At 28.4% G+C, this 12,745-nt stretch overlaps 1 protein-coding gene across 1 annotated transcript; it reads right to left on the bottom strand.

Annotated features, from left to right (window-relative positions):
* Positions 1-2,717: 2,717 nt before the first annotated feature.
* LOC109818105 (putative terpene synthase 2) lies at positions 2,718-9,493 on the bottom strand. Its single transcript, XM_020383506.3, has 7 exons — positions 9,223-9,493; positions 4,849-5,131; positions 4,352-4,724; positions 4,012-4,230; positions 3,769-3,910; positions 3,428-3,673; positions 2,718-3,329 (listed from the first exon to the last, which is right to left on the bottom strand). The coding sequence occupies exons 1-7, from the start codon at positions 9,358-9,360 to the stop codon at positions 3,027-3,029; spliced, it is 1,704 nt and encodes a 567-aa protein (XP_020239095.1). The 5' UTR covers positions 9,361-9,493; the 3' UTR covers positions 2,718-3,026.
* Positions 9,494-12,745: the final 3,252 nt, after the last annotated feature.

Below are 12,745 nucleotides of genomic sequence, written 5' to 3'. Positions count from 1 at the left end.
GAAGATAATCCAAGTGTTCATATTTTAGTGTATTTTGAAATGAATATATTACATCAATTTTGTTTTATAAAAATGAAGTATCAAATCATCTTGGATTAATATAAAGTTTTGTATATATAATCTATAATCTATAAGAGATATTAATGGTTGATAATTTAAAAATAAAACATGGATAAATACATTTTTTGAATTTTATAAGTTTGATTTAAGATAACTTACAAAATAACTCTTGGTAAAGTTATTCCGCTCAATAACTCATGGTGTGTGTTGAACTTCATCGATCCAATTAATTGTTAAATTAAAAGTTATTAAATTTTACTAATAATTAATATAAAAAAATTAATTAGTTTTGGAATAAGTTATTTGCTAATTAACAATATAATTGAAAGATTAATTATTTTAAATTATTTAACTAAAATCTTATTGACAATTTACTATATGATCTTAATATTTTTTTATAACTAATATCTGATTTTAAATTTGATATGAAAATATTATATATAATTAGATAAGATTTTAAGTTAGTATTTTATTAATAGTTGATAATTAGAAAAAAAAAATAAGGACAAATACATTTTTTGAATTTATATGTTTGATTGAAGGTAAATAAATATATTAAATTAATTAATAATTTATTTAAAATATTAAAATTTAATTTATAAGTATGTAATAAATAAATATTTATAATTTTATAAATTATATTATCATTATAAATTTCAAAATTAAATAATTTAAATTATAATTTTAAATAAAAATTAGTAGATGTTAATTATAAAAGTAAGTACATATAAATAAAGAATAATTAAATATATTATTATTATTATTATTATTATTATTCGTAATATAAAATTATTATATATTATTATTATAGTACAAATATGAGATTGTATATTTGAGGATGACTTAAATGAATTAATTTGTACAAGTTATACTGACAACATACATAGACATTTCGATAGCTTACTCATCAGAACTTCACAGTTAAGCGTGCTTGTCTTGGGGTAGTACTAGGATGGGTGACCTTCTGGGAAGTCTCCCAGAAATTGCACAAGTAAGGATAAAACACGTTAAACAGTGAAATATTGTGAAATAGAACCTTGAGATGTCAAATATGAGAGTTGTTACATTAATAAATTTATTAAAATTAAAAAAAAAATTGTAATTTCTGACGGAATTTTCAGTCGGAAATTTTGACAGTAATTTCTGACGGATATTTCTGTCAGAAATTTCTGACAGAATTTTCCGACAGAAAATTCTGTCGAAAATTTTCGTCGGAAAAACTATTTCTGACGGATTTTTTTTTTCGACGCCACTTTTTCTGACGGATTAAAATCCGTCAGAAATCCGTCGGAAAATGAAAAATCCGTCAGAAATTTACCTATTTCCGTCGGAAATTTCCATCGGAAATCAACATTTTTCTTGTAGTGCAACCTCAGTTGTTGGAGATCTCCCAGTTGTACATGCGTGACGACATATTAAATATTAAGTTGTATATTGTTGTTGTTGTTGTTGTATTAAAGTTGCTTCTAAGTTGTATGAATGAGTTGGGTTTTTATGTTGAATTGTATGGTCGTTTGTGATGATGATTGATATGCATTAATATCTGTCATGAGATGCATTTATTGCATGATTGTTAATATGATGAAGTGTGTGGTGTTTGGCTTCATGATTGATAGTTGGATGATTGTGTGGTATAGACTATTGTCTGTACTTGTATGGTTGATTTTGAACTCTATCTTACATTTCTGTTTTCATGTGGTGGAACTGCGATGATCATACTTGGTATGGGAGCAGGTCAAGGCTAGCTTGGAGTTAAGGTGTCTGCTGCGAGACGGGAAGTTTTGATCCTTGAGTTAGAGTTACCATTTTGTGTAACGGTTTTGTCTATGCTTGACCAGCACTAGGAAATATTATTTTTTGGATGACTGTACATATATGGAGTTCTATTTTATAACTAGAAATAGTTATTTTCATTTTTTTATTTGTACATGTATTTATGAGTTATTTAACTTAATATTTCTCTTAGTTTCACTAGCAGTAGTGCGATTCCACTAAGTGTAGAGACCATGACGGGTCGTTACATAATACATTTTTGCACAAAGATAAATTTATACTAGTATTTTAATTTATACAATGTATAGACTAAATATTTATCATATATAGTTAAAATTTATAATAAATTATATATACAAATAAATATTATGTTTGAATATATAAATTATATTTAAAATTTATATAAAAAGATATTTCTAAATATATAATTCATAAATAATTATAGGGATATTGTTCCAAACACACAGTAAAATTGATTTTTTTCTTTTTTCTAATTTAGTCTTTTTTTTGTATTTTTCTATCTCACCTTTCTTCTAGACGTTTTAGTCTAAAATGGGTTTAAAACAACCCAATAAAACAAGAAAATGTTAATTGCTTAAATTTGTTCTGCTTAATTGATATAAAAAAAGGAAAATATTTAAAAGATATAAAATTAAAGACTATATAATAAATAAAAATAAAATAAAATTTGTTATAGTTATTGATGTGATTTTATTATCAATTTTTAATATCTTTTTTTAATATTTTATATTTTTCTGCTATTTTTTATATTATATCTAGATAAAATTGAGTTTTCACATGGTTCAAGTATTCAATACGGTGGTTGTGGCTTTGCCATGGAAACTTGGAGTGAGCAATTTTCTGACCTGTGATGAGATAGATCAATGAAATATTAAGAACTGAACAACAAATTATAACATTGATAAAAATTAAACAAGTACAAATTAATGTAGTTAAACATTATTAATAAGCAAGTGACATGACATATTATTATTGAGCAAATAACAATGTGCAAACAACATTTCTCTCAACTGGCACATTCAACATTTCACGTAGAATGAATCAACTTTTATACCAACAATTCACTCTTCTTTCATATTTAGTTATGCTTGATAGTATGCAACATTCTGGTATACATCATAAGATATTACAGGATATAAGCATAATGTCATTTATATGTGAAATGACTTCTCTTATTGTTGTTGATCGATGCACATCGGATCCAAAAGTAATGAAGAGACATAATCCTTTAATCCTCCATTTGTGAAGTTATCTTGGTGGTTTTCATAACAAACCTCAGAAACACGTGCATAATTAACTACACAATCCAGTACAGATTTTGGGATATCATTTGACCTGAGACACTCTTCATTAATAACCTTCCAATATTCTTCAACATCCTTGCGAATGAAGTTATAGGCCTCTCTATATGAAATGTCATATTGCTTCATGCAACATTCAACAGATGAGGCAACATGATCTCGTCTTTGCTCAAACTATCGATCAAAATTTCAAAAACTCAATAACAAATCTAATAATCACCAACATTTTTAACTAAGCCAAACACTTAGAATGAAATGAAATGAAATGGTACCTTGTGTGATGATGTGTCATTTAAGAGTCTTCCAATAAGTGATACAGCATTAATGATATTTGGATCACTAAAAATCCAATCAAGGACTTCTTCTGTTCCATATTCTCCCAGGCCAATAAATGATGACATCAAAAGAGTAAAAATAGAAGTTAAGACACCATTAACTTTATACTCTTCATATGTTGGAATAAGACCTTTATGGCACCATTTTGCTTCAATCATGTAGCCTTTTACTAATTTACTAACCTGCATGTAAAATAACCAATATACCCATAAGATAAATTGAATCAATCTTGTAAATAAGTACCAATAAAAAATAAAAGAAATTAAAATAGTCATACAGCTTGTTTAAAACGTGGAACCATAAAGCTTGATTTTCCACTCTCAGTTGTTTCCAATTCCATTTCTTCACACAGCTCAATAATTGCATCAAATACTGCTTTCATGCATTGTGGAAGAGATCCAATGGCAGTAATATCCCATCTAAAATTAAGAAAAAAGGACAAAATACTTTAATGTATACTATGAGATCATTAGCTAAAACTCGATCATGTTATTTTAAAGTGTTTTTCCATCATATTAACCTTTGAATTGCTTCTGTGAATATTTCAAGTTCTTGGAAAGTGCCATAAGCATCATAAGTATCATCTAGAATAGTTACTACAGCCATTAATTTCCCCTGAAACATTCTTGCTTTACTGTATTCAGGAATATCGGAAAAGGCCAACGACCAAACAAAGCTCTCAACCAACCTATCTCTTGCATAGGGGACCTTTTTCACCAAGTTTGATTTTTTCCACCACCTATGAAAAGAAATAAATACATAACACCTTAAATATTTAAATAAATTCCATCTTTATTTCTAATTTTTAGAACAATGACATATTTCAATATGAAAAAAGAAATTAAGGGTAAGGGACTTACTTGGTAATCATGCCAATTTCTTTTAGATACATTTTTTGAAGAATATGGAAATCTACATTTGCAAAGGTTATTAAAGTTTCCCTATGAGAAGGATCTTTTTCATAGAGACTCATGTGATACCGTGTCTCAAACCTAAGTACACTCTTGTTAAAAGGTTTCCTTAAGCAGTGATTAATTTGTGCAACAAGCGATCGACTTAGTTGGTTGGCCAAGGACATAAGTTGACCATTTGAGAAGTCAAATGCTTCTTCAAGTATATCATCTCCATGAGTTCTTAGTTGTGCAGCTTCATACAAACTACATAATCCTTGAATATCATTGGCAAGAGTTTTATTGAAGTTTCCTTGCTTATTTTTGAATTTGTTGAATACATCTGCTCAATTAATTGAATATGAAATAATAGATGTTTAGTGGATTTTGAGTTTTGACATATAAACTGATTGATATATAGTTTTTCTTTTTTACTTATATAAATATCAATGACAAACTATGCTTACTTGATGAAATTTGATATCCTTGTTGCCTAAGCAAACGAAAGAGTAGAGCAAGAAAATGGTGATTTTCATCTTCAATGATGATGTTGTTATTTTTGGTACAAGTGTTGTGAATTTGTTCCAATGCTTGGTTAATTTCCTTTTGGAAATGGTAGGATATGCCGAAACGTTGGATAGAGTCAATGAAGTTTAATTTTTGCATGATGCTTTGATTTAATGATTGAAACATCATTTTCACCTCTTCTTTTAGGTTTTGAGCTTGCTGCTTCGCATTGTAACTTACTCCCTGGCATTGCAAATATAGCTTCATTCAATGAGCATCAAATAAAAGTTATTGAATTTATATTAATTGGTAACTAAAGTAAAAAAAATTGTATGACAATACATGTTAACTTCCTTTGTTGTTTCTACAAAATTGCTTAACCCTTGTTGTCTCAAGCTAGCTCAATGGATTAAGTTGTTAGATAAAAAATCAAATAATATATATTTTTAAACATTCAAAATATTTTAGAATATTGATTTTAGTCTCTATAAAAATTTGATGTGTTAAATCAGAGACAATCTTGGATCTCTCAAGATTTGAAATTTTAATGTTAACAAATGAAATGTTTTTATAAAAGAAAATGTCTTAAAAAATGATTATCAAATGAAGAGTAAGATGAAAATCGTCTATAAGATAATGTGAATCAAACGAAACATACAATTTGTCTCATTTACATTAAATATTCATCATTTATTTAGACTAACGACGAAATTCATTTAAATATTTAATTCCTTAACAAATCGAACTAGAAAGTCATCTTGTAAATAAAAAATTTGTTATAGAGAAGGCAAACACATTATGAAAACAAATTCAATAAGTTATTATCTCGCCTTAACATTGATCTTAGCTTTGACGAGGAGGATAACTAGACTTGGCCTAGCTTTTATTGGTGCCAAAAGGGGGAGTGATTACATTTTTTTTATATTTCAAATTTTTAAAATTTCTAAATAATGTTACAATTTCTTTGCTCTATTTTATTAAGAGGAGTGATATTTAAAGTCTTACATTAAACATATTATCTGTTTTATATTATTCAGATCATGCATGTTTTCAGAGGGAGTCTCCTATGCATTACATATAGCACCTAAGTTATATATACATGTTATATTACTCGTATGATCTAATATACATAATAAGAAAGAGATAAGTCAAGCATGTTCTGTCATATATAAAATCCTTTCTATATGTTTTGCTTTAGCTCTAAAAATCTCTGAGATGCTAAGACTAGAACTCATATATATGATCTAAATGCAAACCTAGTCTAACATGCTCCATGAATAAAAATTGAATTTCACTCTTGTTTTTGTTTTATTATCCGTAAAAATCAATTTGCTTGAGTGATCTTACAACATCTTAGATGTGTGCCTTACAACGCTTTGATAAAATGATCCCAATTTGCTTTTGCACTAGTTAGGAAAAATATTCTATGCAAAATTGAAAAACATTTCAAAAGTTAAAAGTCAAAATGCCTTTTAAGAAAAATATCTTTTGAAAGATAAAAACATTTCAAAAAGTCGAAAGTCTTTACTGAAAATTGAAAAATCATTTCATCTTACCAAAAAATTTATTTTCTAAGACAGAAAAACAAACAGTTCAAAAATTCAAAAACTTGTGTTTGTCATCATCAAAAAAGGGAAGATTGTTAAGTTAAAAGATAATCTTCGATCCCTCAAGATTTGGAATTTTAATAATAACAAATGAAACATTTTTACAAGAGAAAATGTCTTCGAAAATGATTATTAAACGAAGTGTAAGATGTAGATCATCTATTAAAGAGAACAAGATCATACTTTTTGTCAAAACCAAGGATGAAAATCCCAAAAATCACAAAGAAAACTAGATAAAAGCAATGTTGTTGATGCATTGTGCTAGCATTGCTTCTACAAACTCTACTTGATATGGAAAGTTAATAAGTAGTTTTCTTGATCAGATAAGAGGTACCATTTGGTGAATGTAGTTAATGTTTGTATTAAATGAGTCAATGGTTACTTCTCATTACAAGGAAAGATGTTGAAGACATATGAAGCAAACTTGTGAGATAGACTCAAAGTGTTGCAACGATCATCTTTCTAAAGCTACTATATAAGAAGATTTGAAGTTCAAAAAGAATGAGCAACTAAAAAGCATTGTTGTAAGGTTGAGCTTAGAAGAACTTGTCTATAAAAGAGTACTCGATTGTTAAGTTGAGAAAGGGTTGTTATGGAAAAAAATATACTTGGATAATTACTTAGAGAGACAAGTAAAAAAATACTTAGGATTGAGCCAGAAGTGACTTTTTAAAAAAAATATTTGTATCTATGTTGGAAGATAGTAGAACTCAATCTTAGATTAAGAATTAGATGTAGTCTTGATGGTTGAAATGAACCAGCATAAAAATATTCAATATTTCATCTGACTTCTCTTCGCACTTTATTTGACTAGTATTATTACTTCACTACAAAAAAAAGAATGATTTTTTGATACACATTATTCAACCCCTTATATTTTTTACCATTCCTCCATAGTGCCTTTTTAGTCTTTATATTTATTAAAAAGTGGTGTGGGTTTTAGTCCCTTGTTAAAGACTAAAAATTTAGTTTATTTAGATAAATGCATAAACTAAAGCGTATTATTAAATTTTTACATTTTTTAATTTTATAGAAAAATATTTTATTTGTACTTCAAAACAATAATATATTTTCATTTTTGAAAATAATAAATAATATTAAAAAATAATAAAATAATATGCATTAAAGCATTTTTTATTTTATTATTTAAAATAAGCACTTAATAATAATATAAAAACATGGATAAAAATTGTTATCAATCTAAAAAGTAATTTGAAAATGATGGATTCCACATATTTAAAATAAACTAATGTATGTTTTTAGCGACATTAAAAAAATATTGTCATATTATGAGTACATGTGTTGCTAATATATTTTTGTGATAATTATTATCAATTATAAGATAAAGTCTGTATTTAGTAAAGACTTTTAATAATATTTTACATATTAATGACAAAATTTTTAAAAATGTTACCAGAGTAGTATTTTGCAATATTTTAATAATATTTCTTATTTTTTAATTTTATAGAAAAATATTTTATTTGTACTTCAAAACAATAATATATTTTCATTTTTGAAAATAATAAATAATATTAAAAAATAATAAAATAATATGCATTAAAGCATTTTTTATTTTATTATTTAAAATAAGCACTTAATAATAATATAAAAACATGGATAAAAATTGTTATCAATCTAAAAAGTAATTTGAAAATGATGGATTCCACATATTTAAAATAAACTAATGTATGTTTTTAGCGACATTAAAAAAATATTGTCATATTATGAGTACATGTGTTGCTAATATATTTTTGTGATAATTATTATCAATTATAAGATAAAGTCTGTATTTAGTAAAGACTTTTAATAATATTTTACATATTAATGACAAAATTTTTAAAAATGTTACCAGAGTAGTATTTTGCAATATTTTAATAATATTTCTTATTTTTTAAACTTTATAAAATGATAATTAATATTAATATAGATTGTACTACCACTTATATTTAATGGTTCATATTTACATGTTTTTTAAGGTTGAAGATATCTTAATTTTTATTATTTTTACAAGAAAAGATATCTTAAGTTAGTCATCAATAAATCCATGTCACATATCAAAAGTTATTTATCTTAAGTTTATATATATACACACACCTTTTATGTGTTATTATTTTACTTGATGTGAGATTTTAATTTTAAGAAATAATTAAATATTTGAGAAATATATTTTTCATATATCATTATTTTATTCAATGTGAAATTTAATTTTGAAAAATAATTAAAAATAATAATATTGAGATAAAAAAAATGTCACTTGATCTATAATGACATTTTATGAAAAAAAATTATTACAATAACTTATAAACATAATCTATAATAACATTTTAATAAATATAAGTAGCTAAATATTGTTAAAGATATTAAATGTAGTAATGATTTAAGGTGAGCGTTGTGAGTGTCAATAGAAAATTTCCATATTAAAATTAACTCAAGTAATTTGTTATTTAATCGGAATTTCACATTTCCTTCCGCTAGACCAAGCTTGAAGCAGAAAAGTTGAATCTGTTACAAAAAAACACACAAGAAAGAAGCAAATATGTTGGCAAAAATGACAACAACATTATATAAATCCTTAGCTGAGCATAAAATTTCTGTTTTCTTGATTTATGGACTTCGTCCCCCAATTTGATCTCTATCATGTTTGAAAAGAGAGAAGTGGAACACTATAAAGAGAAAAAGAAAGAAATACACAGATTATGTCTACACGCGTAAATATGAATATAATACCACAGATTCAGAAGCATATTGAAGGAAAGTATCTCCCCATATGTTAGGAGGAAAACTTGCACAAGGTCGCTTGACATCAGATACTGCATGTTGGGTTGAAGCAAATGTTGAAGCTGGAAGGGACATCTTTTGATTCATACAAAGCGCTTTTTAATTTCTATGGAAAAGGGTGCGTAGGTTATTGATACTCTTCAAGCATCTAGCTACATATTTATACTCTTAAACCAGCTTGCTTGTGTTGTTGCTTTTTGACACTAATTGATCATGTCTATTAGTTAATTAAGTGAATGATTAAGAACAACATCGATCCGTTAATTTAAAAATAATGCTCTATATTTTCCACTTTGAGGATTGTAAATGAGAGAAAATTCATGGAAGTTGCTGCACGAGGTGGATTTAGTCAACAAAATTTTATTTAGATATTTCATCTGCTGTGGGAGATACGTGGTCGTTTTCTCCTCCTCAAAGTAGTATTAATTAAAATACATAAATTGCCAAAATAATTAAAAAAAAACTAATTTATTACTACAAAAAATTGAATTTATAACATTGGAGTTTAAGCCACTCTTAATGTAACAGCCCGATTTTCACAGATTGTACGAAGACCCAAAGCCCAATAAGGGTGATATAGTAGCCCAGAACGGAATGTTCCCAAACTGGAACGGGCGGTTCCAAACTACTAAAATTGCCTACAAATCTTAGTTGGGAACGGGGCATTCTCAAGTCGGGAACGGGGCGTTCCCAAATTGGAACGGGGCGTTCCCAAATTGGAACGGGACGTTCCCAAATTGGAACGGGACGTTCTAATTTACCAAAATGGCCTATAACCCTAGTTGGGAACGGGTCGTTCCAAATATGAGAACGGGTCGTTCCAGAAATGGCTGTTGTGGGTTAAATTGCAACCCCAGAACGGGTCGTTCTAGTTTTAGAATGGATCGTTCTGGTTTTAGAACGGGCCGTTCTAGATATGAAATTTTACACATGACAAAGAGTCCAGAACGGGTCGTTCTAAATTTGAAACGGGTCGTTCCGGCCACTACTGATACCTATAAATAGAGTGCTTTGGCACTCTCAAAAAGCACACTTTTCAGTTCTGACTTCTTTCAGTTCTGACTTCTTTCAGTTCTGACTTCTTTCTTCTACATTTTCTTCTTTTCCTTCTACACTTTTTGAAGATCGAGGGGCACTCAGAGGAGGAGATCAAGGAGATCTCTATTTTAGTTTCAACTACTACTTATCGAGGTACGGGGAAAAAGGGAATTATTCGCATATGCAGAGTCACATGATGAGGGAATTGGGTAGAGAAAGAGTCCCTTAGAATTATGGGTAATTTTAGAATTATTTATGTTTGAGAAATTTTCTATGCAGAGTCACATGAGGGAATTGGGTAGAGAAAGAGTCCCTTAGAATTATGGATAATTTTATAATTATTTCTATTTGAGGAATTGATGATCCCATTAGATTATGTATGTATAGAGGATTAGAAATATATATTTAATTTGTAAAAATGATGATCTGGGAGAGAGAACAAAATTGTAGAAAAGTGTCTGTGAGTTAGATTTTGGAAAAATTGGGAGTTTTACAATTTGATTTAATATTGTACTAAATTGGTGAATTAATTGGGTTTCAAATTAATTTATGAATATTATTGTTACATTATTTGGTAAAATTGATGATCTAGACATGGAATGTGGTGTGCTGCCTTCGTACAAATGTATACATTATATCTAATATTTTAATATTGAATTGATAACATGATGTGACGAATGGTATGTTAGGACTTAATTGTTCAATTAATTATGATGTGAGTATGTTGACATGAAATGAGATGTTGATGTGATATGATTGTGGTTCCTCACACTAATGACCAGGGATGAGACGACCCTTGGGTAAGTGATGCTATAGGGAGGGCGTGCCCCTGGCATGGTGTGGGATGAGTGAGGCAATTAACACGTATCACTTATGTCAGATGTGACGTGACCTTGACAAAGGGTTAATTACAAGATTTGTGTGAATTGTGATGTGATTGTGGTTCCTCACACTAATGACCAGGGATGAGACGGCCCCTGGGTAAGTGATGCTATAAGGAGGGCGTGCCCCTAGCATGGTGTGGGATGAGTGAGGCAATTAACCCATATCACTTCTGTCAGTTTTGGCGTGGCCTTGGCATAGTGTTAATTGTAAGATTTGTGTTGATTATGAATGTAATGTGATTGTGGTTCCTCACATTGGGAGACAATTAACACGTATGTCAAGGGAGGCGCAACCATGGCATAGTGATAATCGCAAGATTTGTGATGGATTGGTATGATTGTGAATTATGATGTAAATATACTGCATGATTGATAGAATTAGGATATATATATATATATATATATATATATATATATATATAAATGGTTGTGAATATCTCATTAAGTAATGAGTTATGATGAGATTATGTTGTGTTTTTCCTTGTGTACTTTACATATAGATGTTTTCTTTTCTCACAGTACAATTTATGGATGTTTTAGGTGAGGAAGATTTGGCTTTGAGTGGTACCTAAAATGCCAACAGTTGGATTATGGGTATGCTCTAATATTATGACATCGAGGCAGAAGATTTCTAGGACATGGATTTGTATATGGATTTGGTGTTGCATTTATTATTTTGAAAATATTTTGTAACCTCTTATGTTTTATTTTTCAAGTTTCAATTATCTTGAATATTGAGGAACAACAATTGGAGGTTTTATGTGAACCCTTTTATCAATGTTGAAAATTTTATTCTCTAGTTTATTACAGTTTTACAATATATATATATATATATATATATATATATATATATATATATATATATATGTTAGGGTAGTAAGGGTGTCACATTTAGTGGTATCAGAGCAGGTCGATCCAATTGGCCGTGAGTTATGAGTGTACTATGCTTGTTTGGTAGATGAATGATGGAATGAATTGATTATGCAACTTATTGATATGCTAGTATGATGATTGATTATGTTTGTTGTTATTTAATTGTGTGTACTCTAACAATGTTTTGCTTTATGATGTGGATAATGATAATGATGATGATGTTTCTCTTGTGTTGTTAGTGTTGTGCTTACTTGTGTATTATTTTCTCAGAATTTGGCTGAAAGGCATGATATAGCTTAGTTGATGCTATTCATGATTGCTTATTTGTTTTGATACTTCTTGCTTATGTAAGAAGTAGTGGTTGAGTGGTATCGCTCGTGTTGCAAGCATATGTGCCAGTAGTAGTGGACGAAGCCTTGTGCTAACCAACTAGAACTATTAGAACCTTGAATGTGGGTGAGACATTGATTTGTTGAGTGTATTAAGAGTTTACGATTGGTGGAGTTTCTGAAACCTATAGTTGTAGCGATTGAATCCAAGGAGGTTGTATGTTGAGAATTGGAGTTTTGGTATTCTTAAGGAGAGATTGAAGTGTTGATGATTTCTGGAGTTTGATTCTTGCATGTTGACTTTTTATGGTTCAGGATTTTATTTCGATTTCTAAGTCATTTGTGCTA

This window comes from Cajanus cajan, chromosome 1 (genome assembly GCF_000230855.2).
Source record: "Cajanus cajan strain Asha chromosome 1, NIPB_CcT2T_4, whole genome shotgun sequence".
NCBI lineage: Eukaryota > Viridiplantae > Streptophyta > Magnoliopsida > Fabales > Fabaceae > Cajanus > Cajanus cajan.
The sequence above is the reverse complement of the archived record's forward strand: the minus strand, read 5'-3'. Positions and strand labels throughout refer to the sequence as shown.

Excerpts from the sequence above, each read along its gene's own strand:
- LOC109818105 (XM_020383506.3), bottom strand. The coding sequence starts at position 9,360 with ATGAATCAAAAGATGTCCCTTCCAGCTTCAACATTTGCTTCAACCCAA. Across the intron at positions 4,231-4,351 it reads GAAATTGGCATGATTACCAA|GTGGTGGAAAAAATCAAACT; the intron begins GTAAGTCCCTTA and ends TTCTTTTCATAG. Across the intron at positions 3,330-3,427 it reads ATGACACATCATCACACAAG|TTTGAGCAAAGACGAGATCA; the intron begins GTACCATTTCAT and ends TTTGATCGATAG.